Genomic DNA, 12,069 nt, shown 5'->3' on the forward strand with positions numbered 1-12,069 from the left:
AAATAATTTTAAGTTATTAAATTTATTTGAATCATATATCTACATATGTATAAGTTTATTGATAACCCCTCGATAATTTTTTAAAAACTACATCCTTCCGCTGATTCATCGTCGTTTATTTGTCCAATGCCTTCTGTACTCCAAGAGTCCGTCTTTTCGCAGTGTGCGGGCGAGGTTGACATATTTGTTGTAAAGCATACCTCGTGCCCGGATATGACCCAAACGTGGCATATAAAAAGTATCCTGCGGAAAAACGAATGCTTGTAAGAAACTTAATACCGTTTCACTCAACAGCTATGTACACACATACATATATGTTAGCATATGTATATGTGTACATAACCAACGTACTTACATCGCTCTCGTTTGGGAATAGCTGCAGCAGCTGCTTGTTCATGCTGTGGAAATCATGTACAGACATATCCATTCGCTTGTCCAGCGCCGCAGAAATAATTATCTTAACCACTTTCTTGCGGTGGTGCATGTCGAGACATTTGTTCTCTTCATAGTATTCAATGGCATTCATACCTTCATAACAGCTTTTAAGCACAGATTTGACATCCTGAAAAAGTGCATACAATTCGTATAAAGGTTCACGTAAACGATGAGAATAATTTTATTGAGGACAGCAATCCCTGACTCTCGTAGAGAAAATAGCCATTCTCATTACTAATTAGAGGGTGCAGAGTTTCATGCATCTTGAGTGAGGGTGAGGATCACGAGATCCTTTACATATACATACACATGTATATAATACATACATACATTAGGGCAGGTCGAAAGAAACAATATATTTGATTAGAAAATTGTATAGGGCTTAAAAGGTGCTATTTTAAGAAAGTAAATCCCGTTTCTCTGTGACAGTAGTATCTTCAGTCTGCGGAATGTGCTTGAAAAATTTAAGTAAGAGTGGGAATACCAATTTTTAAAATTTGGAATTGGGAAAATTAAAAGTAAGTAAAATCTACTAAACTTGCTTTGAATTTGCCCAATTTATTTTTTTTATGATTTTGTGATAGGAAATAACTTCGTTGTAAAAATTTAAAAAATTGGTATTCCCACTCTTATTTTAAAATTTTCAAGCTTCAAGTTTTCTAGAATAAGGGATTAAAATAGCATCTTTTAAGACCTATACAATTTTCGTATCAAACGTGTTGCGTTTTCGACCCGCCCTAATATACACATATACATACGTACTTCTGTAAGTCTGTGAGATTATTTTCGTCTACCTACCAAGTGTCTTTTCGAAGTAGACGCCTTTTCAATTGGCGAGTCATCATATTTTGCATCGCTCATCATCGATGCAGTTTTGGAGTCACTATCTTCGTACACTTCGCTCTCTTTTGTAGGGTCGTCATACAGATTACTCGCGTGCTCATCTTCTAGAGTTATTTCTGGAAGTTCGTCTTTGATGGCAACTGTTGTATCCACTTGATCGCTGTTTAGTAAAATAACGTGATCGTCCTTCTTGATTACTTGCTGTTGTCGCCAAGCCAAAAGATGTGATCGAAATATTGCACGGGGTCCAATTTTCGGTATTAGTTCACAGATGTCCTCATCCGTCAAATATTGGAATGCCACAGTGCAAACCTCTTGTTCTGCAGTTTTTATCATAAATAAAATCACAAATTCTATATTACATTATCGTCATATTCTAAGTCATTACCTTTAAATTTAGTGCAGAGGTTTTGTAGGTTCCATGACGACAGCAAGCTGAGCGCCTCGCCCAAATGGGGTTTCGCTATAAACGATAAAAAACAGTTGATTGAAGCTTTCATATGCAAGAACATATGTACATATTTTTTAACTAGGCAAATTAAGTGAACTTTTTTACATAAATGAAGACATTCTAAAATGGGTAAGAAAATATCAAAAACGCCAAAGGAGATCTTCAGTCGCTTAAAAGTGCTATTAAGTTGGCCGAAGAGAAGAAAGTTGAAGCAAAGCATGTCTCCGATCGTCCGTTAATTCTTTGAATTAGATAACAGCGAGAAATAGGAGGGCATCTTGAACTTATTTTTAGGACATTTTGCTACATGCTTAGTCGAATTTCCCCAATTGTGGTACGCGTCTTGGTGTCCTTACACAAATGGAGGGATTTATAGTCTTAAAGCATAAACAGACGGCAGCGTTGATCCGGATCAACTCGGGAATTAACTGCACTTGATCCGGATTAAGTCCGAGTTAATCCGGATCAACGCTGCCGTCTGTTTAAGCTTATAAATCGCCTCTGAACGGTAGATGGTTTTTATGCGAAGCTTTTTCTTCTGCCAGACCTTTTGCGTTGGGTAATAAATTCATAACGGTATCCTCCAAATGTTCCTCATAAGAAGAGAATTCGTCTTTCTTTATTTTAAAAGTGGTCAAAGTCATTTCACATCTTTTGTGTTTAAATGATAATTTAACTGTAACTTCATCAACCAAAGGTAAAACGTTTATTAGTTTATGGCGATAGAAAATTTATTTTCAGACATCCAAATCTGACGTGGCCAGAGGAAAGTTTCTAATAAGGAATTGGTGTGCCATTAATCCTAGACATACGGATGTCGTTTTGCTCTCAGGGGATTTGCCGGAAGCTGCATGGCTAATGAATTGGCGAGCCAGGCTATCCTTGAGGTTATATCTCCTGTTTCTTCCGTTGAGCTCTGAAAGCCACCGCACAATGGCTCCAAATCCAAAAAGGCCGTCGAAAGTTTTAAATATTTTAGGCATTCATAATCGGCTTTGACGCAGTGACCGTATACTCTGAGTAGGCGCGGGACTATAAGCTATTCTGTCCGATAAAGTTGCGCATGCTGAACGTTCTATTTAAAGAAACGGGTTGCGGCTAGCTGCGACAACTTCGAAAACGTTTGAGTTTTAAGAAATTTTTACAAATTTCGCAAATCTAACATTTATAATTCTCGGTTCGGTTTTTGTCGACACTGCCGAGGAACTCCCGAGGTGGTCATCAGCTGCCTAAATTTTAGGCGACTTAATTTTGAGAAGTTTAAAGAATCTGATCAGATCTCAGCTCAGCTGAATATAATGTAATTATATAGCTAGTTTCCTATGGGAAAAATAAACGGGTGCGCCACCTCTTGGAATTATCGTAGAGAGGGCAGATTGAAATGTGTCATGTACATACGGATACTTGGGCGGCCGCTGTGGCGCTACCACTCCGCAGGGCCTGGGGCGGTCGCCTTTGGACAGGCAATGGAAAACCTCCGAGTGTATTCCTGCCGTGAAAAACAGCTTCTCTTAAAAATAAAATCGCTCTTCGGAGTCGGCGTAAAATTGTATGTCCCTCCCCTTTTTGTGACACCACGCACGCCACAAATCGTAGGAGAAGGTCGGCCAAACACTAACATAGTATGTGTAAACGGCAATCTATTATTATTATTATTACATACTGATATGTATGTGAAAAATAGGTATGTGTCAGTTTGACCAATTTTGGCTCTTTTTATTTGTTTATCAATTGTGTGTAAAATTATAGCTCGATTTATTCAAAGAAATTTAAGTAAAAGTATTAAAATCGCTAGAAAAAGCATTGCTTAATTTTTACTCATACGGCTCATTATACAGGCATAGTCAAAATTACTTTCCGTGTAATTACGTAATTTTTCCACGTTTGCTAAAATGCCACAAAGATTTAATCACGGATTTGTTTTAATAGCTTTCATTAAGTTTTCCTTCCCCCAAACTTCGACACCAGTCTTTCCAGATTTACAAATTGAGCGCCTCTTTACACCAAGAGTGTCAAATAGCCGTCGAAATTTACCACCGTGAAAAGATAATCATTACTTTCTATATGCTGCGTAAATACTTTTGACGTCAAAAAGTATGTAAATACTTTAGACGACTTAGAACGAATATTCAAATGTTATCTTTAAATTGAAATATGTATGAAGACATTTTCTAAAACAGTTTAAAGGCAACAAAAAAAAAATTTTGCACTTTGCGTAAATAATTTTGACTATAGGGTCGGTTATGCAAGACTTCTAGACTGCCTGTTAAAGATAACCAGTGCTTTGACTGCCTGTCAAATTTTTCGCTCACTTGCTTATAAATAACCGGCAATCGTTAAAAAGTCGATAAAGCAGACTGGCCGTCAACTTTTAGCAGGCAGTCGAGAAAACGGCCCTTGGACTTGACTTGAAAATCTATACATACGTATGTATCTGGCAAATGTGCACCGCGTATATGTATCTACCCACCAAACAATTTTTGTTGCCGGCAATAAGAAAACGTTTCCCCCTCGGAAACAAATTTATTGCCGGTAATATTGCGATCGTATTGATTTCCTATTACCAGTCGCTCTAAAACGTCCGCCGAAGGCAACTTGCTTGGGCGAGTCGTTTTCTTATTACCTGAATGAGTAATTTTCTTAACGCTTCAGGCGATATTTGGAATAATTTTATTCTTTTCAATACTTCAATTATTTTTTGTATACAAAATTGGAACTTACATGAAACGAAAATAATTCCTTCTTTCCCTATGGGGCTTCCTATCTTTTCAATCCTGTCCTTGGTAAAAATTAGACGATTTTGGATAATACTGTTGACGCGAAATTTATAAGTTTGGGAATTTTTGATAACTTATTTATTCCAAAGTTGACATGAAAGAAATGATGTTGCCGATTTGTCGCCACAGCAATAAATCGGTGAGTTGCCAATTTGTTGCCATTGACGATTGTTGCCTATTTCTCATGTTTTGCATGGTGGGTAGTTACCCACAAAAAAACAACTTCCCTTAGAAACTTGGTGAAATCTAGATTTTTGATTTCTAAGTTAAGTTTTAAGTCTAAGTGAAACGAATGCCGTGAGAAAATTATGCTGCCATATCACATTTTCACTTATTTTTAATAAAATTCCTCCAAATATGCCACACAAACATAATCTTTTGTACATGTAAATGCAATTCATCTGGCAATCCAAAATCAAACTTTCAAATAAAGATTGAAAATAAAATAACAACAATCACGATTTGATACGCGTAAATACATTTATCTCAATTGATATTTTTTGATTAGTTTTTAACCCAAACAAATTAAAAAATTACAATTTTGCGTGTAAAAATGCAAAGGCTGAGAATCAAAAGAAAGGGAAAAAGTAATAGATGACCTGCAGAGTAATCGTTTCTAAGTTTCTACCTAAATACGTCAAGTCAAGTGTAAGTCTTGCATAACCGGGCTTTATGGCTGTATAACAAAAAGCCACATTTCAAAGTTTGTACAAAAATTATAAATTTATTAAGTTACTTGCATAAATGCAATCAATAAACATACCTACATATATAAAATACATAGGAACATACATATGTACATACATATCTAGGTGTTGTGCGGTGATGAGAACAATAACAACAATGTAGCAACAATTAGGGGTTTCACAAGACGTGTTAACCGTCGTAAAATCTTAAGCTTAACATTGTTTTACGTAAAATAATGATTACTATGGATTTAGAGAATTTTTTACTACGCTGAAATATTTTTTAACGTATAAAAAATATATAATTAGCCCCACCTAAAACTGTTTTAGCCGTTATTTAACATAAAAAAATGTTAAGCTTAACATTTCACGACGGTTACCACGTTTTGTGAATCCCCTTAATGTATATACGAATTAACAATTGATAACTAATCTGTTTGCATTTCTTTTTTTAGTTTATAAAACATAGCACCGAATACGTGCATACATGCACACGTAGGTACACACATTTATACTAAATATGTATGCACGTACAAATATTTAAGTTGCACATACATACATACATATATAGTATATATGTATGTATGCACGTGCCGGGTAAATGTAGGAACAGTTGTTGTATTGCAAAAAGTTGTTTTATTGTTTTCGAGTTGCTTGCTAACAACTGCGCATGAAGCGATTATTTTGTTGTAAAATTGATACAGATATGTAGGTATGTATGTTCATATGTACATATGAAGTACATATGCACAGAACTTATGATTGAAAATACATATGTATAGATATGCGCTTCAAGAGAATAATAACAATTTATTGAATCTACTTACTCACCTTCTTTATCCACATCTTGCATTGTTAACAAAAATATTTATTTCTATGATAAACCGAAAGTATGTTTTTTACTATGAAATACACAGAACTGATATCGCTGCTCTTCTTATCTAACCGTTTTCCCTAACAAAAATTACACCTCCAACACACTTCGAGCTGTTGTCGAATGTTCACAGAACGACAACAAAATAACAAACTCAGCAATGAAGTACAAAAGCCACGAAGCTATCACACGTACATACATGCATATGTAGTTGCTATATTAAGTGCAGTTATCTCTCTCTCTCACTCACCTGTGGCCAGTTGGCTTGGCTAGTAGTCAAAGTGAAGCGACTACAGTCTGATTGGGTTCGTCTTGTGCGCACACACACGCAGGTACACTAATAAAGATAGTGTGGCAGCGGTGATGCCAGTATGCACGTTTCTTACCTTTTCTTAATTCTGTATTTGAAATTGATTTCTATTAGCTGCATATTATACTATGTCCATATGTATTAATTTAAATATGTAGTATGCCCAGGGTGCTTGTGTAGATAAACAAGAAGTTCTATAACAAAATAAAAGCTTTACAACGTATTCTTACCAAACCCCCCAAGTTTTTATGCTAATTCGAAATAGAAAGAAATGATGAGTTTTTCTGATAAGGTAGCATCTAACTTACTGTAGAATTTATACATATGTATGTATGTGCATTAGGGTGGTCTAAAAAAAATGCATGTGATGCATGTTTAGTCCGAATTTTAATGCTCTCACCTCCGTGGATTGTTTTATATCGAAAAAATATTCCCCTGTTTTTTATTTCGAAATCAAAAAATATGTAGAGGTCGCTCAACACGTTCAAAGTTTTTCTGGTATTTTATATGGGAAAAAAGAAATTTTCGGAGAAATGGTATTGAATTCTTGAAAATCAATATGGGTATTCATGGAAACGCGTAAATGGCTCGTAACCGCGTAAACCTTGTAAATAAGCCGATTTTCCATACAAAAGTAAGTAAGTTTGCGAGGTTGACATCGTTACGAGGCCTTTACGCGATTAGAGGAATTGCCCTAATATTTTTCGAACGGAAAATCATGTTTCTCTTCAGGAGAATTCAATAATAATACCCAATTGCATATTTTTGTGAACACTTTTTAACGATTCAGGCATTTTTGTGAGTTTTGGGGGACCTACATACATATGTACACATAAGAAATATTTAGTTAATAATAAAAAAATGGTTATATAAACAATTGGGTATAATTATTGGAAGTCTCCGTTAAAAAAAAATGATTTTTAAGAATTCTATACCATTTCTGCAAATTTTCGCCCCCATATAAACTACAGAGAAAACTTTGAGCGCTTTGAGCGACCTTTAAATATTTTTTGATTTGGAAAAAAACGGGAAAAATTTTTCCTATATAAAGCAATCCTCGGAGTTAGGGCGTTAAAATTCCAACTTTGCTTTTTTTGCGGACCACCCTAATGTACATACATACACATGTGTTTAAGCTTGCATAAATGTGGATGAGTTAAAGTCAAATGTTTATTCACGTTCTTTAATTCATACTAGAGATGGTCGAGGCATATCGGGCTCCGTGGCACTTACGGCATAGCTTTCGAAATAGCCAGAATGGGCGGTATTGGGAAAGCCTTTACAAATTTACCACCGGGACGGCACGAAAGCCCTTTTCCGACAGTCCCGATGAAACCCTCAACTTTCGAAAATTCAGAAAAGCTGCCTTAAAGACGTTGTGTGAAAAAAATTCTTTTTTAGATTTTATTGGGACGAAAACTAAAAACAAAGCAAAACAGAATAGCCGGACGATGCAGCCGTCTGGTATTTTTTATTAAGAAATTGCGCCGAGTTTGGTAGAAATTGGTGGAGTGGTTACCCCGATATACACATGTACTCATAAGTGAGCTAGGCTCATTTTCCAAAAATTTCCGTATTCTTATTTTTCGTCTAAAAGTGATTGTAAATATCAATTTCGAGTTAATAACTTTCAGTTGTTACTAAAATATCGCAATGTTCGATATTGATTTTTCTAACTTAAAATAATGACTGAGAAAGAAATGAATTTAAAACAACCCAAGTTTTTTTTCAACAGGTTATTGAGCTTTAAAAATACTAATTTTTCGTTGCACGCATAGTTTCATTTTCACTTTCTGGCTCCTTGACTTTTTGGATACCGTTGTGCTTATATGTAGCCAAATGTTATCAAACAAAGTTGTATTTACTCTTAGACAATATTCTTGTATATTTGATAAAAATTTTACTAAAAAATTACAAACAAAAAATTTAATAAAGTACCCTAGCTTTGCGTATTGGACCACTGTGCAGCGTTTTCAATTCCAAGTAAATTTAGAAATTCGTTAAATTTTGCATCGCTATACATATATACATATATATATATATACATATATATGTACTTACGTGCGTAATGAACTAGTTCTTGGAGTAGATACATACATACATACATATCTACGTACACTTGTGGTCAGGTGATTAAGTTAAGTGACATTTTGACCAGTTTTGGTTATTTTGCTTTTGTTTATTTAATGTTCATAATTTTTTTAATAAAAGTTTAGCACATTACATAACCAGCAACATATATGTAAATTCACATTTCAAACTTCGTACAAAATTTATAAAAATTAAACACCCACCCAAAAATTTTAAACTTTTTACTAAAATTTTTTTTACAAACATTTTAGGTATCCAGTATTATAGCTCATTAAATTTTAGTGGCTTAAAGTGCAGATTTTAAAACGCTAAAAAATCGCGTTGATTTTTAACATATTTTTTTGCTGACGGTGCTAGACATTTTCTTCCATAAACATAAAAGTAATTGCCGAGCATAATTTATATGGGAAAATGCTCTCCATCGTCAGCCGTCTAAAAAATTTTAATAAAAAGTTTAAAATTTCTGGGTGTAATTGTTAAAGTTTGTTTAATTTATATAAACTTTGTACGAAGTTTGAAATGTGGGTTTATGTTGTGCTAGATTTTTATAAAAAAAAAAAAATACAAACATTAAATAAACAAAAGAAAAGTAACCAAAACTGGTCGAAATGTCACTTAACTTAATCAGCTGCCCACAAGGATATGTACGCGTATATGTTTTCTGGGTTTGGGTATTTTCCAATCACTCCGGTTCTTGGATATCCGAGCGGAAGTCACTGGAAGAAATCGCCATCTACTGGTTCTTATTGTGGTTCGTATATATGTATTAATGTAGTAATTTCGATTATATTGTAGTCGGATTATCAAGTTGTCCTTGTTGTTTTAAACTAATTTAAATAATTTACGCATCCATTGGCAATCAAACACTTTGTTCTATTCCTGTTTTCGCTTAGATCACCAATCAAATGATAGAAACCTGCAAGTCCTACATCACTTGCCGTAGTAAGGAGACAATTTGGTCTCAAGATCGCAATGTTATTCGCACAAAGTTAGGCAATTGCATCAAGCTAAACCACATATACCACGAGACCTACTACACCGTTAGAGAGCAACCATTTTTACCGAATCAAACACCGTTCGGTTTCTCGGAAAATTTCGTTTTTGGAAAGTTTGATACATTTTGTGATCGCTTGTCGAAAATCATTTCCATGTTTAATCTAATCGATGATTACAACCATCTATTCGAGCGCCGTTTGGAGGGTCTACTATTAGCGGAAACACTCCAAGATGCCAGCAACCATTTTGAAGAGGCCAAGAAGGAGATCTTGTCGAAGAAATACGATTACTTGGATCACCGCAACGGGGAATTCAATGACGATTTCGAACGCTTCATGAACAAAACCGACTCATTGAAAGACACCATCGCCACTCTTATCGAGACAAATTTCGACACCGTATGGGAGACACCGCAATGCATTCGCTTCTTAACTCGCTTTGAGAGGGTCAGTGAGAAGATACCGCTCAGTAAGATGGATGAAAAATATGTGCGCATCATCAAGTATGTGGATAAAGAAGTGGACCGGGTGAATAAGATGTTCAAAAAACAACGTGACGACCCGCCCGTCTGTCGAAATTTTCCACCGATCGCAGGTCGTATTCGTTGGAGTCGCGCTTTGGATGCGCACATGAAAGAACTGATGGACGCTGTACTGGAGCACCAGGTGCTAAGTGGTCTACCTTTGACGAAAGATCTAGAAAATCGCTACAACAATGTAACGGGAATGCTAAGGGAGTATGAGGAAGAGATCGTATCTATATGGCTGGATCAGGATGTAGATTACTAGGGTCTTAATTTTGAGCGTAAATTATCTTTGTGTTTATCAAATCTTTAGGTTAGCGTAGCCGATGCATGCCTCTTACAGCCTCTCTTGGCCCTGCAAGGTGACCGATTAATCGTTAACCTGCATCCCACTATACCGCTGCTGATACGCGAAGCCAAGATGTTGGCCAAGCTAGACATTGAATTGCCCATTGTTGCCGCCACATTGATGAGTCGCCAGAAGTACTTCACCAACATACAGGACTCATTAAATGTAGGCGAAAATGGAAGTCTGCTTTGTCCAATGATATTTTATTTTTGTGTGTTCTCTTTGTGTTTGGTTGTTCACAGTGTTTGATTAAAATGTTTTTGACAACTGTGCGTGCCGTTAAATTGGAAGTGCGCCCATTGTTTCTGCCGCAATTGGTGCGCCTGACGGCAATGCTGAAACCTGGCCTCCACACTATAAATGTAAGTTAGAAGTATGCTAGTATTGAATGCCCTTAAGGCGGTTGCCTACCTTCCATGCCTAAGCAGTTGTCATTTTGTGAGTAACAAAATTCAATTAAAGTTTCATAATAAGTATCTGCACTCGCAGTCCCTAATCAACTTTGTGTGCTTTGACTTTGTGTATTTTTGATCCAAAGTGGACTCATCAAAATTGGACGGAGTTCTATGAGCGTTGTAAGCGCGCCATTGAGACGTTTAATGTACTGGTGGCACGTGTGCACGACATCTACTCCAATCGCATTTTAAATGTGCTAATGTGGATGCAGGATGTGTCCTTACAAGTCCTGCCCGCAGGTAAGATCACACTAAATTATATCCTATGCTTCGATGTATGTACATAAATGTACGAAATGAAGTTTTAGTATGTGGATTGCTAATCTTTACATCCATACATATTCGTACATACATAGTTATTGAGAAGGCAGATACTATGTATATGTAACTGTACAAACACATGTACTTTCTGTTTCATTTCAGAAGACGAAATTTGGACAGTGGACGAGTTTTTACAAAAAAGTGAAGATGCATGCAGGTGAGTCACGGAGATATGGAGCATTTTTTTTTATCTTAAAAAGGGACATTTTCTTGCTAGCGGATACACAATTTCATTCTGTTATTTGTTAGAGAAATATATGCGAAGCTAAAAAGCTTAATGGTTTATTTATTTTTTTTTTAATTTCTTTCGTATGTTAAATTTTGAGTAGATATTCTTTTAAATAATTATAAAAATGAAGGCTCGGAATATCTCGGTATTTTATAATATACGCATATCTTCGCCATGGTTGGGAGTTTGGTTATCTGTTAGACTGAACATATTCTACTTATCAAGCTTATTAATTGCATATTGAAATCTCAAAAAACATAAATTTTGAGTTACATCTCTATATTATTAAACGTGCGATATGTAGCCCGTTTGCTAGAAGGACGACATAAATCAAAAAGTAAAAAAAAACAAAAACAATTCGAAGTTTTTAGATATGTTTTCCGTTTTGAACAAAAATAAAAAATAAATGAAAAATATAGCGAGTATATCCCTCCGTTAGGCGCACACTTTTTAGTCACTATCGTACTTAATGGGTCTGGCCATACCCTCATATCGTCGTTTAAAGTACAAAACCGCGCATCGTCATTCTGCAAAACCGCGTAACTGACATTTGCTGCCAAAAATTGGATTTGCTCACACAAGCTCTTGGCTCAATCCTTATCCATTCGTCCTGAAATATACTAGCCATAAATGCGATTGCTCTATAAAAAAGTAACCATTTTGAAATATAAGTGTTTTTACTCTCTAGCAAATAATTTCTACAACTTCACATTCGCGGTTTTGCATTTT

General features: G+C 35.6%; 2 protein-coding genes across 4 annotated transcripts in view; both read right to left on the reverse strand.

The window, feature by feature from the left end:
- On the reverse strand, positions 1-6,207 carry LOC118735877. Of its 3 annotated transcripts, none has more exons than XM_036465883.1 (5): positions 6,024-6,207; positions 1,667-1,741; positions 1,234-1,598; positions 344-562; positions 1-243 (listed from the first exon to the last, which is right to left on the reverse strand). In XM_036465883.1, exons 1-5 carry the CDS (start codon positions 6,043-6,045, stop codon positions 106-108), a joined length of 819 nt encoding a protein of 272 aa, XP_036321776.1. In that variant the 5' UTR covers positions 6,046-6,207; the 3' UTR covers positions 1-105. The 3 variants fall into 3 exon arrangements, with proteins under 3 accessions (XP_036321776.1, XP_036321795.1, XP_036321786.1); XM_036465902.1 differs by having other exon boundaries at positions 356-562; positions 6,024-6,205; XM_036465893.1 differs by having other exon boundaries at positions 6,020-6,204.
- The window catches only part of LOC118735899 (dynein heavy chain 5, axonemal-like), a gene marked incomplete at its 5' end in the record, with an annotated part of 59,038 nt that overhangs the window by 39,141 nt on the left and 7,828 nt on the right, over positions 1-12,069 (reverse strand).

This window comes from Rhagoletis pomonella, unplaced genomic scaffold, assembly GCF_013731165.1.
Source record: "Rhagoletis pomonella isolate Grant_MI unplaced genomic scaffold, Rhpom_1.0 Rhpom_scaffold_00001, whole genome shotgun sequence".
In the NCBI taxonomy this organism is placed as follows: domain Eukaryota; kingdom Metazoa; phylum Arthropoda; class Insecta; order Diptera; family Tephritidae; genus Rhagoletis; species Rhagoletis pomonella.

What these genes read in the sequence shown, in the direction of transcription:
- LOC118735877 (XM_036465883.1), bottom strand. Translation starts at nt 6,045, where the DNA reads ATGCAAGATGTGGATAAAGAAG. An exon ending in GCAAGATGTGGATAAAGAAG is followed by an intron (nt 1,742 to 6,023) that starts GTGAGTAAGTAG and finishes TATCGTTTATAG; the next exon opens with CGAAACCCCATTTGGGCGAG. An exon ending in CTACTTCGAAAAGACACTTG is followed by an intron (nt 563 to 1,233) that starts GTAGGTAGACGA and finishes GCACTTTTTCAG; the next exon opens with GATGTCAAATCTGTGCTTAA.